At 43.0% G+C, this 13,205-nt stretch overlaps 1 protein-coding gene across 1 annotated transcript; it reads left to right on the forward strand.

Moving 5' to 3' along the window:
* The first annotated feature begins 12 nt into the window (after nt 1-12).
* Nucleotides 13-9,668, forward strand: TERF2IP (TERF2 interacting protein). Its single transcript, XM_007994113.3, has 3 exons — nt 13-798; nt 6,506-6,630; nt 8,444-9,668. Exons 1-3 carry the CDS (start codon nt 129-131, stop codon nt 8,849-8,851), a joined length of 1,203 nt encoding a protein of 400 aa, XP_007992304.3. The 5' UTR covers nt 13-128; the 3' UTR covers nt 8,852-9,668.
* The last annotated feature ends 3,537 nt before the right edge of the window (nt 9,669-13,205 follow it).

The raw sequence follows: 13,205 nt of genomic DNA on the forward strand, positions 1-13,205 counted from the left end.
CTGCTGTTGCGCAGGCTCAGTGCTGCACTTCGCATCTGAGGCGTCTGCTGCGACAGCTCAGTCAGTCGCGCTCTGTGTGCCAGGCGCTCGTGAGGAGGCAGCTCTTCTAGTAGTGCTCGGCGTCAGACATGGCGGAGGCGATGGATTTGGGCAAAGACCCCAACGGGCCCACCCATTCCTCGACTCTGTTCGTGAGGGAGGACGGCAGCTCCATGTCCTTCTACGTGCGGCCCAGCCCGGCCAAGCGCCGGCTGTCGACGCTCATCCTGCACGGCGGCGGCACCGTGTGCCGGGTGCAGGAGCCCGGGGCGGTGCTGCTGGCCCAGCCCGGGGAGGCGCTGGCCGAGGCCTCGGGTGATTTCATCTCCACGCAGTACATCCTGGACTGCGTGGAGCGCAACGAGAGGCTGGAGCTGGAGGCCTATAGGCTGGGCTCCGCCTCGGCGGCGGACACCGGCTCGGAAGCAAAGCCCGGGGCCCTGGCCGAGGGCGCCGCAGAGCCGGAGCCGCAGCGGCTCGCGGGGCGGATCGCCTTCACGGATGCGGACGACGTAGCCATCCTGACCTACGTGAAGGAAAATGCCCGCTCGCCCAGCTCCGTCACCGGTAACGCCTTGTGGAAAGCGATGGAGAAGAGCTCGCTCACGCAGCACTCGTGGCAGTCCCTGAAGGACCGCTACCTCAAGCACCTGCGGGGCCAGGAGCATAAGTACCTGCTGGGGGACGCGCCGGTTAGCCCCTCCTCCCAGAAGCTCAAGCGGAAGGCGGAGGAGGACCCGGAGGCCGCGGATAGCGGGGGTGAGGAGGCTGTGCGCGGGGCCTCGCGGACAGCTGCGCGGGTGGGGTTGGGGTCTTTTTCCCGGCTGCCTGGCGTCCATCTTGGCATCTTGGGTAGCAGCGATTGGCCCCGCCCCCTGTTGACATCCGGGTAAATTTGCACCATTTTCTTTCCTCCTCGCTCCCGTGTTGTTTATTATTGTTGTTATTTGTTTGCGATGGGGTCTGTGTTGCCGAAGCTGGTCTGAACTCCTGAGCTCCAGTGATCCTCCTGCCTCGGCTAACCACAGTGTTGGGATTACAGGAGTAAGCCACCATGTCTGGGCTCTCGTTGTTTTTTGTTTTTAATTTTTAATTTTTGAGTGGGGGCTCGCTCCGTCGCTCAGCGTGTGTGTGATGCAGCCGCGCGATCACGATCCACTGCATCCTGGACCTCCTGGGCTCAAGCGAATCTCCCGCTTCAGCCTCCCAAGTAGCTGGGACTACACTCTTGACAACACCGCGTCCCGCTTTAAAAAAAAAAAAAAAAAAAAAAAATTGTTGTAGAGATGGGGGTCTCGCTGTGTTGCCCTGACAGGTCTTGAACTCTTGGGTTCAAGCGATCCTCCCGCCTCGGCCTCCCAAAGTGTTGGGATTACAGGTGTGAGCCATCACACCCAGCTTCTTGGTCTAGTTTTAATTTAGTTTACCATTGAGTAGAATGTTAACATGGTTCTGGATTCAAAAGTTACAAAAAGAATATATAGAAAGCCCTCTCTTGGCCGGGCGAGGTGGCTCAAGCCTGTAATCTCAGCACGTTGGGAGGCCGAAGCGGGCGGATCACACGAGGTCAGGAGTTCGAGAGGAGCCTGATCAACATGGCGAAACCACGTCTCTACTAAAAATACAAAAATTAGCCGGCCGTGGCGGAGAGTTCCTGTAGTCCCAGATACTCAGGAGGCTGAGGCAGGAGAATCGCTTGAACCTCGGGGGAGCGGAGTGAGCCGAGACTGCGCCACTGCTCTCCAGCGTGGGTGACAGCGAGACTCCGACTCAAAAAAAAAAATTATAATAATAATTTATCTCGTCCTTCCTGTCCACCAGTTACCGACGGGATAACTGGCCTCTTGTGTTTCTTTTAAGAGATGTTCCACAGACTCCTTTTTAAAAAAGATTGCTGCTATGTTCAGGTAGATTCAGTATAAAAACGTACCAGACTTGTTCATTTTAATGCTGTGGCGTAACTGAATGCCTATGGACTGAAGAAGGTTCTCGGCAGTTGGAAGTTCTCTTCCTGGTGTTGCTTAGGTGAAGTGAATTTTGAATGCAGTTGAGTTGAAAATTGGAGTTCAGTATGACTAGGATGCAGAGCTAGGCTGTTAAGATGTACTTGTGACGTATCTGGCATTGACAACTTAAACTGACAGACCCTTTTGTTTAAGGAGGCATGCTGCTTCTCCTCCCCCTCCCTAATCCTCCCACCTTTTCTTTGCCTGTATGGCTACTCCATTTAACACTTGGAGTCTGGGGAGTAAAATCTTTTTCTCTTGTTCAGTATGCTTAGTAGGAATTTTGTATTTGGTAAAAGTGGCGTTTCAGCTTCATTCATTCAGCAGATATTTGAGTGCCAGACATTGTTGTCCCGCTGGAATATAACAAATAAAAGTCCGTGTGGTCATGGAGCTTATAACATGCTAACTGGGGAGTGGTAAGGGCTATGGAGAAAAATAATTCAAGAATGTAAAGGGTTGGGGAGGAGGTTTTTCCTATGGGATGATAAGAGAAGGTGACTCTCATAAGCTGATGTTTAAGCAGAGACCGAAGGAAGAGAAAGAGCAACCCAGGTGGATATCTGGGGAAGAGTGTTCAGGCAGAGGAAGAAGCCAGGGCAAATGCCCTTTTGTGGGAGTGTGACTGGTGTGTTTTTGGAGCCACCAAGAGAACAGAGTGGCTGTAATGGAGTAGGAAGAGAATTAATCTAGCAGATGAGGTTAGGGCTATGTGTATGGGTGAAGTATGTCATCATGTAAGGCCTTGCTTTTATTTTTATTTGTATATGTTGAGACAGGGTCTTACTCTGGCACACAGCTGGAGTGCAGTAGTGCGATCACGGCTCACTGCAGCCTTGACCTCCCAGGCTCAGTGGATCCTCCCACCTCAGCTTCCCAAGTAGCTGGGACTACAGGCACTCCTCAGAACACCTAGCTAATTTTTGTATTTTTTTGTGGAGACAGGATTTGGCCATGTTGCCCAGGCTGGTCTCAAACTCCTGGGCTCAAGCAGTCTACCCAACTTGGCCTTCCAAAAGTGCTAGGATTCCAGTGTGAGCCAGCATGCTGTGTCCAGGCCTTGCTTTTAAATCTGTGATGTTGGGACTATTGGCAAGCCGTTTGGAACTTGGTACAAAATTGAGCTGGATTCATCCTATCCCTCTAAGTAATCTTTTGATAATAAGATATGTAAATGTAAAAATTAGAAAATTCTAAAATGAGTAAGAGAAGATATGAATGAATATATCAGTACAGTGGGAGTTGCTCTGAACCATTTGTGGTTCAGGATGCTGCCTGATTTGCCAGAAGAAAAAAAGTAAAAAATATTAGCATGGTGGTAAGTCATGAAGCCAAAAAGACTAAGAAAAAGTTTTATATGTTTGATTACCTGAAAATTAAGAACTTCTCATGATAAATAAAGTCAGAGGGTATGCTGGAAAAACATTCCTAATACATTGCAATAGACTTAGTTTCTTTAATGTCTAAAGAGCTCTTTGTCATTAAGAAGTCATAAAGTAAAAAGAAAACTAATAGAAAAATGAGAAAAGGAAATGGAACAGGAAGTTCCCAGAAAAGGAAATAAATAAACGGCCAATAAACAAATGAAGAAATATTCTGTTATTAAATGAAAGTATATCAGACCGGTGCGGTGGCTCACGCCTGTAATCCTAGCACTTTGGGAGGCCAAGCAGCGGCAGATCACGTGAGGTCAGGAGTTCGAGACCAGCCTGGTCAACATGGTGAAACTCCGTCTCTGCTAAAACTACAAAAACTATCCAGGCATGGTGGCCTGCGCCTGTAATCCCAGCTACTCTGGAGGCTGAGTCATGAAAATTGCTTGAATCGGGGAGGTGCAGGTTGCAGTGAGCTGAGATCAAGCCCCTGCACTCCAGCCTGGGCGACAGAGCCAGAGTCCATCTTGAAAAAAAAACCAAAAAGAAAGTAAATCAGACCCTGAGCAGAGGGTCAGTATAAGCTATACTTTGACCCATGAAACCTGTGAGATAATAAATGTGTTGGAATTGTTGTGTATTTATTTGATGAATTTGAGATAGCTTCCATTATACAAAATAGAACAAAAGCTCCCCAAGTTATTTATTTTTTTAAGTAAATCAGAGCAAGGAGATGTTATATTTTATCTGTAAGATTGGCAAAAGTTAATACAATGGATAATATCCAAAGTTAGTATATGGGAAAACAAGTATATTCCTACGTTGTTAATAGAAATTGATACAATTTCTTTGGGGGACATTTTGACAATATCTGATGACATTTATAATGTATATTCCCTTAAACATGGCAGTTTTGTTCTAGGAATTTATCCCGTAGATAGAGAACAAATGGGTACGTACTGAAAGGCAGTCTCCCTATTTACATACCCTTTTTCCTAGGTCCTTTCCTAGAGGCAACCTTTATTATCATCCCTTGTCTGTTACATGTCCCCTTTGCTCGTAGTAGTACTAGCACACTAGACATCAGCTTACTCTGTGGTTTACTTTTTTTAAACTTATTTATCTTGAAGTGTTTGTTTAGTCTGCATAAAGATTTCCCTCATTCTTTTCTCATTGATTGCACTGTATTTCATTATGTGAATGAACAGTAATTTACTTTTTATTATAGAGAATTCCAAGCATTTACAAATAGAGAATAGTGTAATGAGCTATATTGCAGGTAGCCATCACCCACCTTCACCTGATTGTAGTTCATGGCGTTTTTTAAATCTGTACCTTTCATCCCAACTTCCTGGACTATTTTGAAGCAAATGCCAGACATCATATCATTTTATCTGTTTTAGCATGTATCTCTCAAAGATAAGGCTTTTTTAGTTACTATTTAAGAATTTAACTAAATACATACAGTAAAATTAACTTTTTATGGTGTACAATTACATGCATTTTAAAAACTTTATTTTTTATTGTGATAAAATGTGTATATCATAAAATTTACAATTCAAATAGTTTTTTAAGTGTTGTATTCAGTGGCATTATTAAGTGCATTCACATTGTTGGGCAACTGTCAGCCACCATCTGTATCTAGTACTTACTCATTTTCTAAAACTGAAACTCCATGCCTTTTATTATTTTCTGCTTTTAGGGGTCAGAAACATGCCTATTAAACACTAACTCCCCATTTCTCCCTCCTCTTAGCCTCTGGAAACAACCATTCCACCTTCTGTTTCTATGAATTCAATCTTTCTAGATACCTCATACAAGTAGAATCGTGTACTATTTGCCCTTTTGTGTCTGGCTTATTTCACTTTGCATAATATCTTCAAAGTTCATCCATGTTGTAGCATGTGTCAGAATTTCATTCCTTTTTAAGGGTGAATAATATTCCATTGTATGTATATACTATGTTTTGTTTATCCATTCATCTATCAGTGGGCATTTGGCTTATTTCCATCTTTTGTCTATTTTGAATAATGTGGCTGTGAACATGGGTATGACTAGTATCTGTTTGAGACCCTGCTTTCCATTATTTTAGGTTTATGCCTAGAAATGCAATTGCTGGATCATATAGTAATTTTATGTTTAATTTTTTCTTTTTCCTTGTGGGTTGTCATCATGAAATTATATTGAATTTTTTGAGGGACTGCTGTTCTCTTTTCCAGTTATATGTGTTTTAACATATGTTATATTTTGTAACCAGCACCCAAATTGGGATTTAGAACAATTCCATCATGAAAAACTCCCTCTTGCTGCCCCTTTGTTGTATATTTTAGTAAGCAGAAAAGGAGCAGAGTTAAATCTTCAGAGAACAAAATGTAAAGGGGAAGAAACAGGATGTTTAAATTTAGAAGGCCCTCCTTTTTGTAGGTGGTATATGGTGCATTGTGGTACATGGCCCAGATCTGCCTTTGGCTGCTAGGAGAGCTGCCTTGCCCAGAGTCCTGTCGTCTTAGGGCTGCCACCATCCAGTGATTGATATTTGCAGAGTTACAAAGTCTCTGCTTCTTGGCCCCAGCTTGGTCAATTTTGAAGGGCCTTCCTAGCTCCAGAGTTGCCCATGGTTTTGGCTGAGGCCTTATAACTCTTTGATAAATCAGCTTCTCTCTCTGCCGACTCCTGCTTTCCTTCTCTTCCACAAAGGTTTTCCCAATATCACTCCCCAATTCTTTAAATGTCAGTCTCCATCTCAGAGTTTGTTTCCCAAGGAACCCAATTTATGACACATTTTTGTTAATTTGCAAAGTCTGTAAATACAAAGCAAAAAATGAATTAAACTTGAGCATTTTTTATATGTCAGTTTAAGAATGTATAATCATTTGGATAGTACATCTTTTCAGAAGCAAGCATAGAAATGAGTGTATGAACACGTCTTAGACTTTTTTTACCCTTCTGAATCAAAAACAGATGTCTTCTGATAGGAAAAAAAAAGTGCAGGCTCACTCCTGGCCCAGAGCTCGCACAGCAGACAATATATTTTTGGTTTGTGTAAAAGAGGCTACTGCTAGTCTGTCCTATTCTTCTCTTTAACAGAACCACAGAATAAGAGAACTCCAGATTTGCCTGAAGAAGAATATGTGAAGGAAGAAATCCAGGAGAATGAAGAAGCAGTCAAAAAGATGCTTGTGGAAGCCACCCGGGAGTTTGAGGAGGTTGTGGTATGTTAACTAGATTTACTCATTATTTTTGTCCCTACCTTCATTCTTCTTTGAAACTGATTATCCTATCTACCTTTTTCATCTACCTAGGGCTCAGGAAAGTAAGAGAGGAGTTCAAGATGGAAAGGAAAAATGGAAAATGGGACTGATCTGGGCTTCAGACATGTTGCCCTGAAGCTTTTGCTTCACAAAGCTTTTAGTTTTTGGCAGGACAAGTTGAGGGGGAAAGGGAGAAAAATTGGGTAGAATAGGGACAGTTATATAAACAGTATAAAGCATCCCACTTTGAGTACTTTAATGTCAATATGTTTTTCAAAAAGTTTATAGTACTTTTTTCTATTTTTTTGAGATGGAGTCTCGCTGTCACCCAGTCTGGAGTGCAGTGGCGCCCGCCATCTCAGCTCACTGCAGCCTCTGCCTCCCAGGTTCCAGCGATTCTCCTGCCTCAGCCCAGCGGGTAGCTGGGATTACAGGCATGTGCCACCATGCCCAGCTAATTATAGTAATTTTTTTTTATCAAGCAAATTTAGCTTTTTGTGTACTTTGACCTTTTTTGAAATGTTTTAGCTCTTCCTTATTCAGTCTAGCTTCTATTACTCTGTTAGAATCCTATATTTAGTAATAGCTACAGAGAAAGACAGGAGCCATACAATAATGATAAGTTTTTTAAAGGTCCAAATTTTATATTTTTCGAGGATAAAGGGTCTTGTGAATTAACTTTTATTTATTTATTTATTTATTTTTTTATTTTTTTGAGACGGAGTCTTGCTCTTTCACCCGGGCTGGAGTGCAGTGGCCGGATCTCAGCTCATTGTAAGCTCCGCCTCCCGGGTTCACGCCATTCTCCTGTCTCAGCCTCCTGAGTAGCTGGGACTACAGGCGCCTGCCACCTTGCCTGGCTAGTTTTTTTTTTTTTTTGTATTTTTTAGTAGAGATGGGGTTTCACCGTGTTAGCCAGGATGGTCTTGATCTCCTGACCTCGTGATCCGCCCGTCTCAGCCTCCCAAAGTGCTGGGATTACAGGCTTGAGCCACCGCGCCCGGCCTAACTTTTCATATTAACAAAGAAAAATGGTTAGGCTTCAGTCCAAACAAGGGAAATAATCTAAAGCTTCTGTAATTGGTGAGTGAAGGAATGCACAGGAATTGGTAGGATTTAGGGATTGTTGCTTTTTGTAGTCTGTGTTTTATTATTTGATATTTGGTTCATTTTTCATAAACTTCCAACACTCAGCTCTCAAACATGACCTACCTAGGCCTCTTCTCATATAGCATGCTTTGTAATCTGTCTTAACTAGTATACCTTGGAAGCCCTAATATATTCATACATCAATGCTTTTTGAGTACCTATTATGTATAGGCATTGGTAGGTATTGGAGATGTGGTGATGAGCAAAACATAACAATTCCTGTCCTTAGGAGCTTACAGTCTTGAGAGTGAAGTCAAATATTTAACAAATCTAACGAACATGTGTGCACATATATGTGTGTCTCTCTTTATATATACATATATTTTTCATGTTCAGTGTAGCTTCTAATATTCTATTGAAATACTGTAGTCAATTATACACACATATACACATATACTCCCCCTACCCCCACACACGTGCACGTACACATACACACAGTGTACATATACATACACATCAGACGTGAATAAATGTAAGAGGGAACACAGCATATTAAGAGGAACTGAAGGAAGTCCAATGTGATTGGAATGCATAGGGCAAGGGGGTGATAGTTGGAAGAGACCAGATATTGTAAGAATTCAAGGCTTGGTAATTAGGAGCTGGTTTTACTCATCATTCTGTCTAGGTGGATGAGAGCCCTCCTGATTTTGAAATACATATAACTATGTGTGATGATGATCCACCCACACCTGAGGAAGACTCAGAAACACAGCCTGATGAGGAGGAGGAAGAAGAAGAAGAAGAAAAAGTTTCTCAACCAGAGGTGGGAGCTGCCATTAAGATCATTCGGCAGTTAATGGAGAAGTTTAACTTGGATCTATCAACAGTTACACAGGCCTTCCTAAAAAATAGTGGTGAGCTGGAAGCTACTTCCGCCTTCTTAGCATCTGGTCAGAGAGCTGATGGATACCCCATTTGGTCCCGACAAGATGACATAGATTTGCAAAAAGATGATGAGGATACCAGGGAGGCATTGGTCAAAAAATTTGGTGCTCAGAATGTAGCTCGGAGGATTGAATTTCGAAAGAAATAATTGGCAAGATAATGAGAAGAAAAAGTCATGGTAGATGAGGTGGTTAAAAAAAATTGTGACCAATGAACTTTGGAAAGTTCTTGCGTTGGAACTGGCACTTACTTTTTGACCATTGCTGCTGTTGCTCTGTGAGTCCTAGATTTTGTAGCCAAGCAGAGTTGTAGAGGGGGATAAAAAGAAAAGAAATTGGATGTATTTACAGCTCTCCTTGAACAAGTATCAATGTGTTTATGAAAGGAAGATCTAAACCAGACAACAGTTGGTCTACATAGTAGTAATCCTTTGTTGGAATGGAACCCTTGCTATATTAGTGACAAAATGAAAGGAAATTTAGGAGGCATAGGCCATTTCAGGCAGCATAAGTAATCTCCTGTCCTTTGGCAGAAGCTCCTTTAGATTGGGATAGATTCCAAATAAAGAATCTAGAAATATGGGAAGATTTAATTATGAGGCCTTGAACACGGATTATCCCCAAACCCTTGTCATTTCCCCCAGTGAGCTCTGATTTCTAGACTGCTTTGAAAATGCTGTATTCATTTTGCTAACTTAGTGTTTGGGGACCCTGCTCTTTGGCTGTTCTTTTTTTGGAGCCCTTCTCAGTCAAGTCTGCAGGATGTCTTTGTTTACCTACCCCTCAGTTTTCCTTAAAACACGCTCACAACCCTAGAGAGTCTTAAGAATAATGTTACTTGGTTAATGTGTTATTTATTGAGTATAGTTTGTGCTAAGCATTGTGTTCGATTTAAAAAATTAGTGGATTGACTCCACTTTGTTGTGTTGTTTTCATTGTTGAAAATAAATATAACTTTGTATTCGAGTCTTGTCAGTAAGTGTTTTGACTGTATACACAAAACTTTTTAGGTATAAAAACCACAAAGGAACTAACAGTTATTGTTAATTACAACTGATAAAGTGGTTCCATTTTAGAGTGAATAGGCCATTGGAAAGATACTAGTTCTTCTGGATGGAGCAAAGAGAAGAGTTGCATCAAGCACTGTGAGAAGTGGCAAAATGAGCTGAACTGCTGAAAGCCAAAGGAGAGAGAAACCAATCAGGGACCAGCAGGTGGGTAGCAGGTGTCAGGACCTCATCCATATTTCCTGGGCACTCATCATTCTCTAGCATATGCCACTAACAGGAATCTTGCAATAAGCACCTGCTTGAGGCTTTCTCTCTGCTTGAAGTGCTATGGAGTTAATGCCCCTGTATGGGAATTTGAGGGTGCCTACCCAGCTTCCCTGCTGACCAGAGAAGTTACACAACTGTATATCTGAAAGTTATCCTTCGAGTGGGATAATGGTTTCCATGCCGTCTTTTAGAGGTCCCCAGTAGTATTAAACATAGTTGCCCACAGTGGGAATCTACTTATGAATGCATCCTGCATAGGCTTCCTTCTTTTGTCTCACTCCCCACTTCCATACAGTGCATCCTGGAATCATCATTTGTACTAAATGCCTGCTCTCCTCATTTTTTTTCCTTCAAGAAAATATTTATTGCTTATTGTTATTATGTTTTACAGCAAAATTAAACACATACACTTTTCACAAACACAAAATAGGAATCAAGGCATCTATCAAATTTAAATGTTGAGCCGAGTCCTGGTTTTCAGAATTCAGCAGCCAATCCTGGTTCTGCACCAGGGCCACTAGTCCATGATTTCCGAGAGTTAAGGATCTTTTCAGTAATTGGAACAAAATCTTTATATGTGACAATCACTTCTACATAAAACCCTTTTGGGAGTTCAGATAGTTTACTGGGTCCTTCACTTGTTGAGACATCCTTTTCTCTATTTCATCACCTGACGGCTTCGCCGTTTTCCGGCTGAAGTAAAACACTGAGCCCACCAGAGTCCAGGTGCTTACCGACATTCATCTGTACCCAGTCTGAACTGGTTTTGATACGTTGATACTCTGGCAAGGGCCTTGATTCTCCTTGTCATGGTTCTTAAAGGTTAAACACCTGAATGGTAGTAGGCTGAGGCAGAGGTACACTCAAAATCAAGAGTGTGTGGGGAAAAAAACAAAAAACAAAATCAGAAGTGTGTGGGTGAGGGTAAAGAACACTGAAAGCCTGGTGGGGATTGGGATGTGGATTTAAAAATTAAAGTGCCCATCCAGGTCACATGTGAGTATACCTCAATGCTCTGGAAGGCAAAAAAAATTTGAATTTGGCTAGCAGAAAATATTTTTATCACTTTTTAAGGGCTTAGAGTCCAGTTTCTACTTAGTAACAGGCTGTTTGTGTTTCCTATTGGCCTAGGCACCCATATCCTGGGTTTGTCAGTTCTCGGCCTCCATTACCTGGAGATAGGATTCTGTCTAGTGGTTCACACTTGCCATTGGTTGCACTATCAGGAGTCTGCTCTAGAGAGTCCCCAGGGCTGTCTGTGCTCAGTCCTCACCTTGGGCAATCAATGTTGCCCCAGCGAGCTGCAGCTTTGGTTTAGGTCCTGGCCCAGGGTCTACAGGAATGGGGTTCGGGATTGGCGCAGAAGGCTGAGACAGTCTTGATGGTGTGGTTGTTCACTGTCGTGTCATCTGGTCCTGCAGAGCTGCGGGAAGATCCAGTCCTCAGCTTTGCGAATTGGGGGCCACCCCAATTATGCTGGGACCATTGTAAGTGGGGTATTTGAAAAGATGGCGAACATGATATTTACTGATTTCTTTTGCATTAAATGAGTAGTTTCTAATACATTAAATAGCATTTTATTTTCCTTTTTTAGAGACGGGATCTCTCTGTCACCCAGGCTGGAATGCAGTGGCACTATCATAGCTCACTGCAGCCTCAAACTCTTGGGCTCAAGTGATGTCCCTGCCTTGGCCTCTCAAAGTGCTGGGATTACAGGCATGAGCCACTATGCCTGGCCAACAGTTTAATTAATTTTTGCTGTATATTTTGAGTGTTTAAAAGTGGTTTCTCTAGGATTTGCCATACATATCTGATCAGAATTAGTTTCAGATTTATATTAGCTTAAGTCCAGTGAAATAGGGCCGGGCGCGGTGGCTCAAGCCTGTAATCCCAGCACTTTGGGAGGCCGAGACGGGCAGATCACGAGGTCAGAAGATCGAGACCATCCTGGCTAACGCGGTGAAACCCCGTCTCTACTAAAAAATACAAAAAACTAGCCAGGCGAGGTGGCGAGTGCCTGTAGTCCCAGCTACACGGGAGGTGAGGCAGGAGAATGGTGTAAACCCAGGAGGCGGAGCTTGCAGTGAGCTGAGATCGCGCCACTGCACTCCAGCCTGGGCGACAGAGTGAGACTCTGTCTCAACAAAAAAAAAAGAAATATACATAGATGTTACTCCTATATGACTATTCTCTTTCCCCTGTTTTTGTGGTATATATATATTACATATATTAATATTACAAATCCAATAATACATTATTATAAGGATTACTTTAGCAGCTATGATCATTTTTATTAGCATCTGTGATCATGTACCTCCTTCTGTTATTGTCAAAATACATACATTAGACTTCTATGTTACAGGACCAACTTACACACTTACGCAATTTTCAAAAAATCAGTTGAGAAAAAATGCATTTACAGTGTCTTTTATAATGGCATAATTATCTTTACATGCGCTTCCTATCCATATATATGATTATTTTGTTACATTTTTTCTTTTTCTTTTGTGAGACAGAATCTCACTCTGTTGCCTAGGCTGAAGTGCAGTGGTGTGATCTTGGCTCACTGCAACCTCTTCTTCCTGGGTTCAGCCATTTGTGTGCCTCAGCCTCCGAGTAGCTGGGATCACAGATGCGTGCCACCATGCTTGGCTCATTTTTTGAATTTTTTGTACAGACCAGGTTTTGACATGTTGACCAGGCTGGTCTGGAACTCCTGATCTCATGTGATCCACCTGCCTCAGCCTCCCAAAGTGCTGGGATTACAGGTGTGAGCTACCACACCCAGGTAAGCCACCCCGCCCAGCATTTGTTGGTTTTTCAATCCATACTCTGTAGAGTCAGGCTTCTCCAGGCCACCATAAAATATATGGTCATGATTTCAGGAACTATAAGACATGTGGATACTGCTTCCCTACAAGAAGGGACCAACAGCTCGTGGAGCCTTCCTGAAGACTTTTTTTTTTTTTTGAGACACAATCTCACTCAGTCACTCAGGCCAGAGTGTAGTGGAACGATCACAGCTCACTGCAGCCTCCGCCTCCCAGGCTCAAGTGATACTTCCATCTCAGCCTCCCAGTTAAATGGGACTGCAGGCACATGCCATCGTGCCTGGCTTAACTTTTTTTTTTTTTTTTAAAGAAATTAGGGTCTTCTGATGTTTCCCAGGCTAGTCTTGAACTCCTGGGCTCAAGCGATCCTCCTGAACCAGCCTCCTGAGTAGCTG

This window comes from Chlorocebus sabaeus, chromosome 5 (genome assembly GCF_047675955.1).
Source record: "Chlorocebus sabaeus isolate Y175 chromosome 5, mChlSab1.0.hap1, whole genome shotgun sequence".
Taxonomy (NCBI): Eukaryota; Metazoa; Chordata; class Mammalia; order Primates; family Cercopithecidae; genus Chlorocebus; species Chlorocebus sabaeus.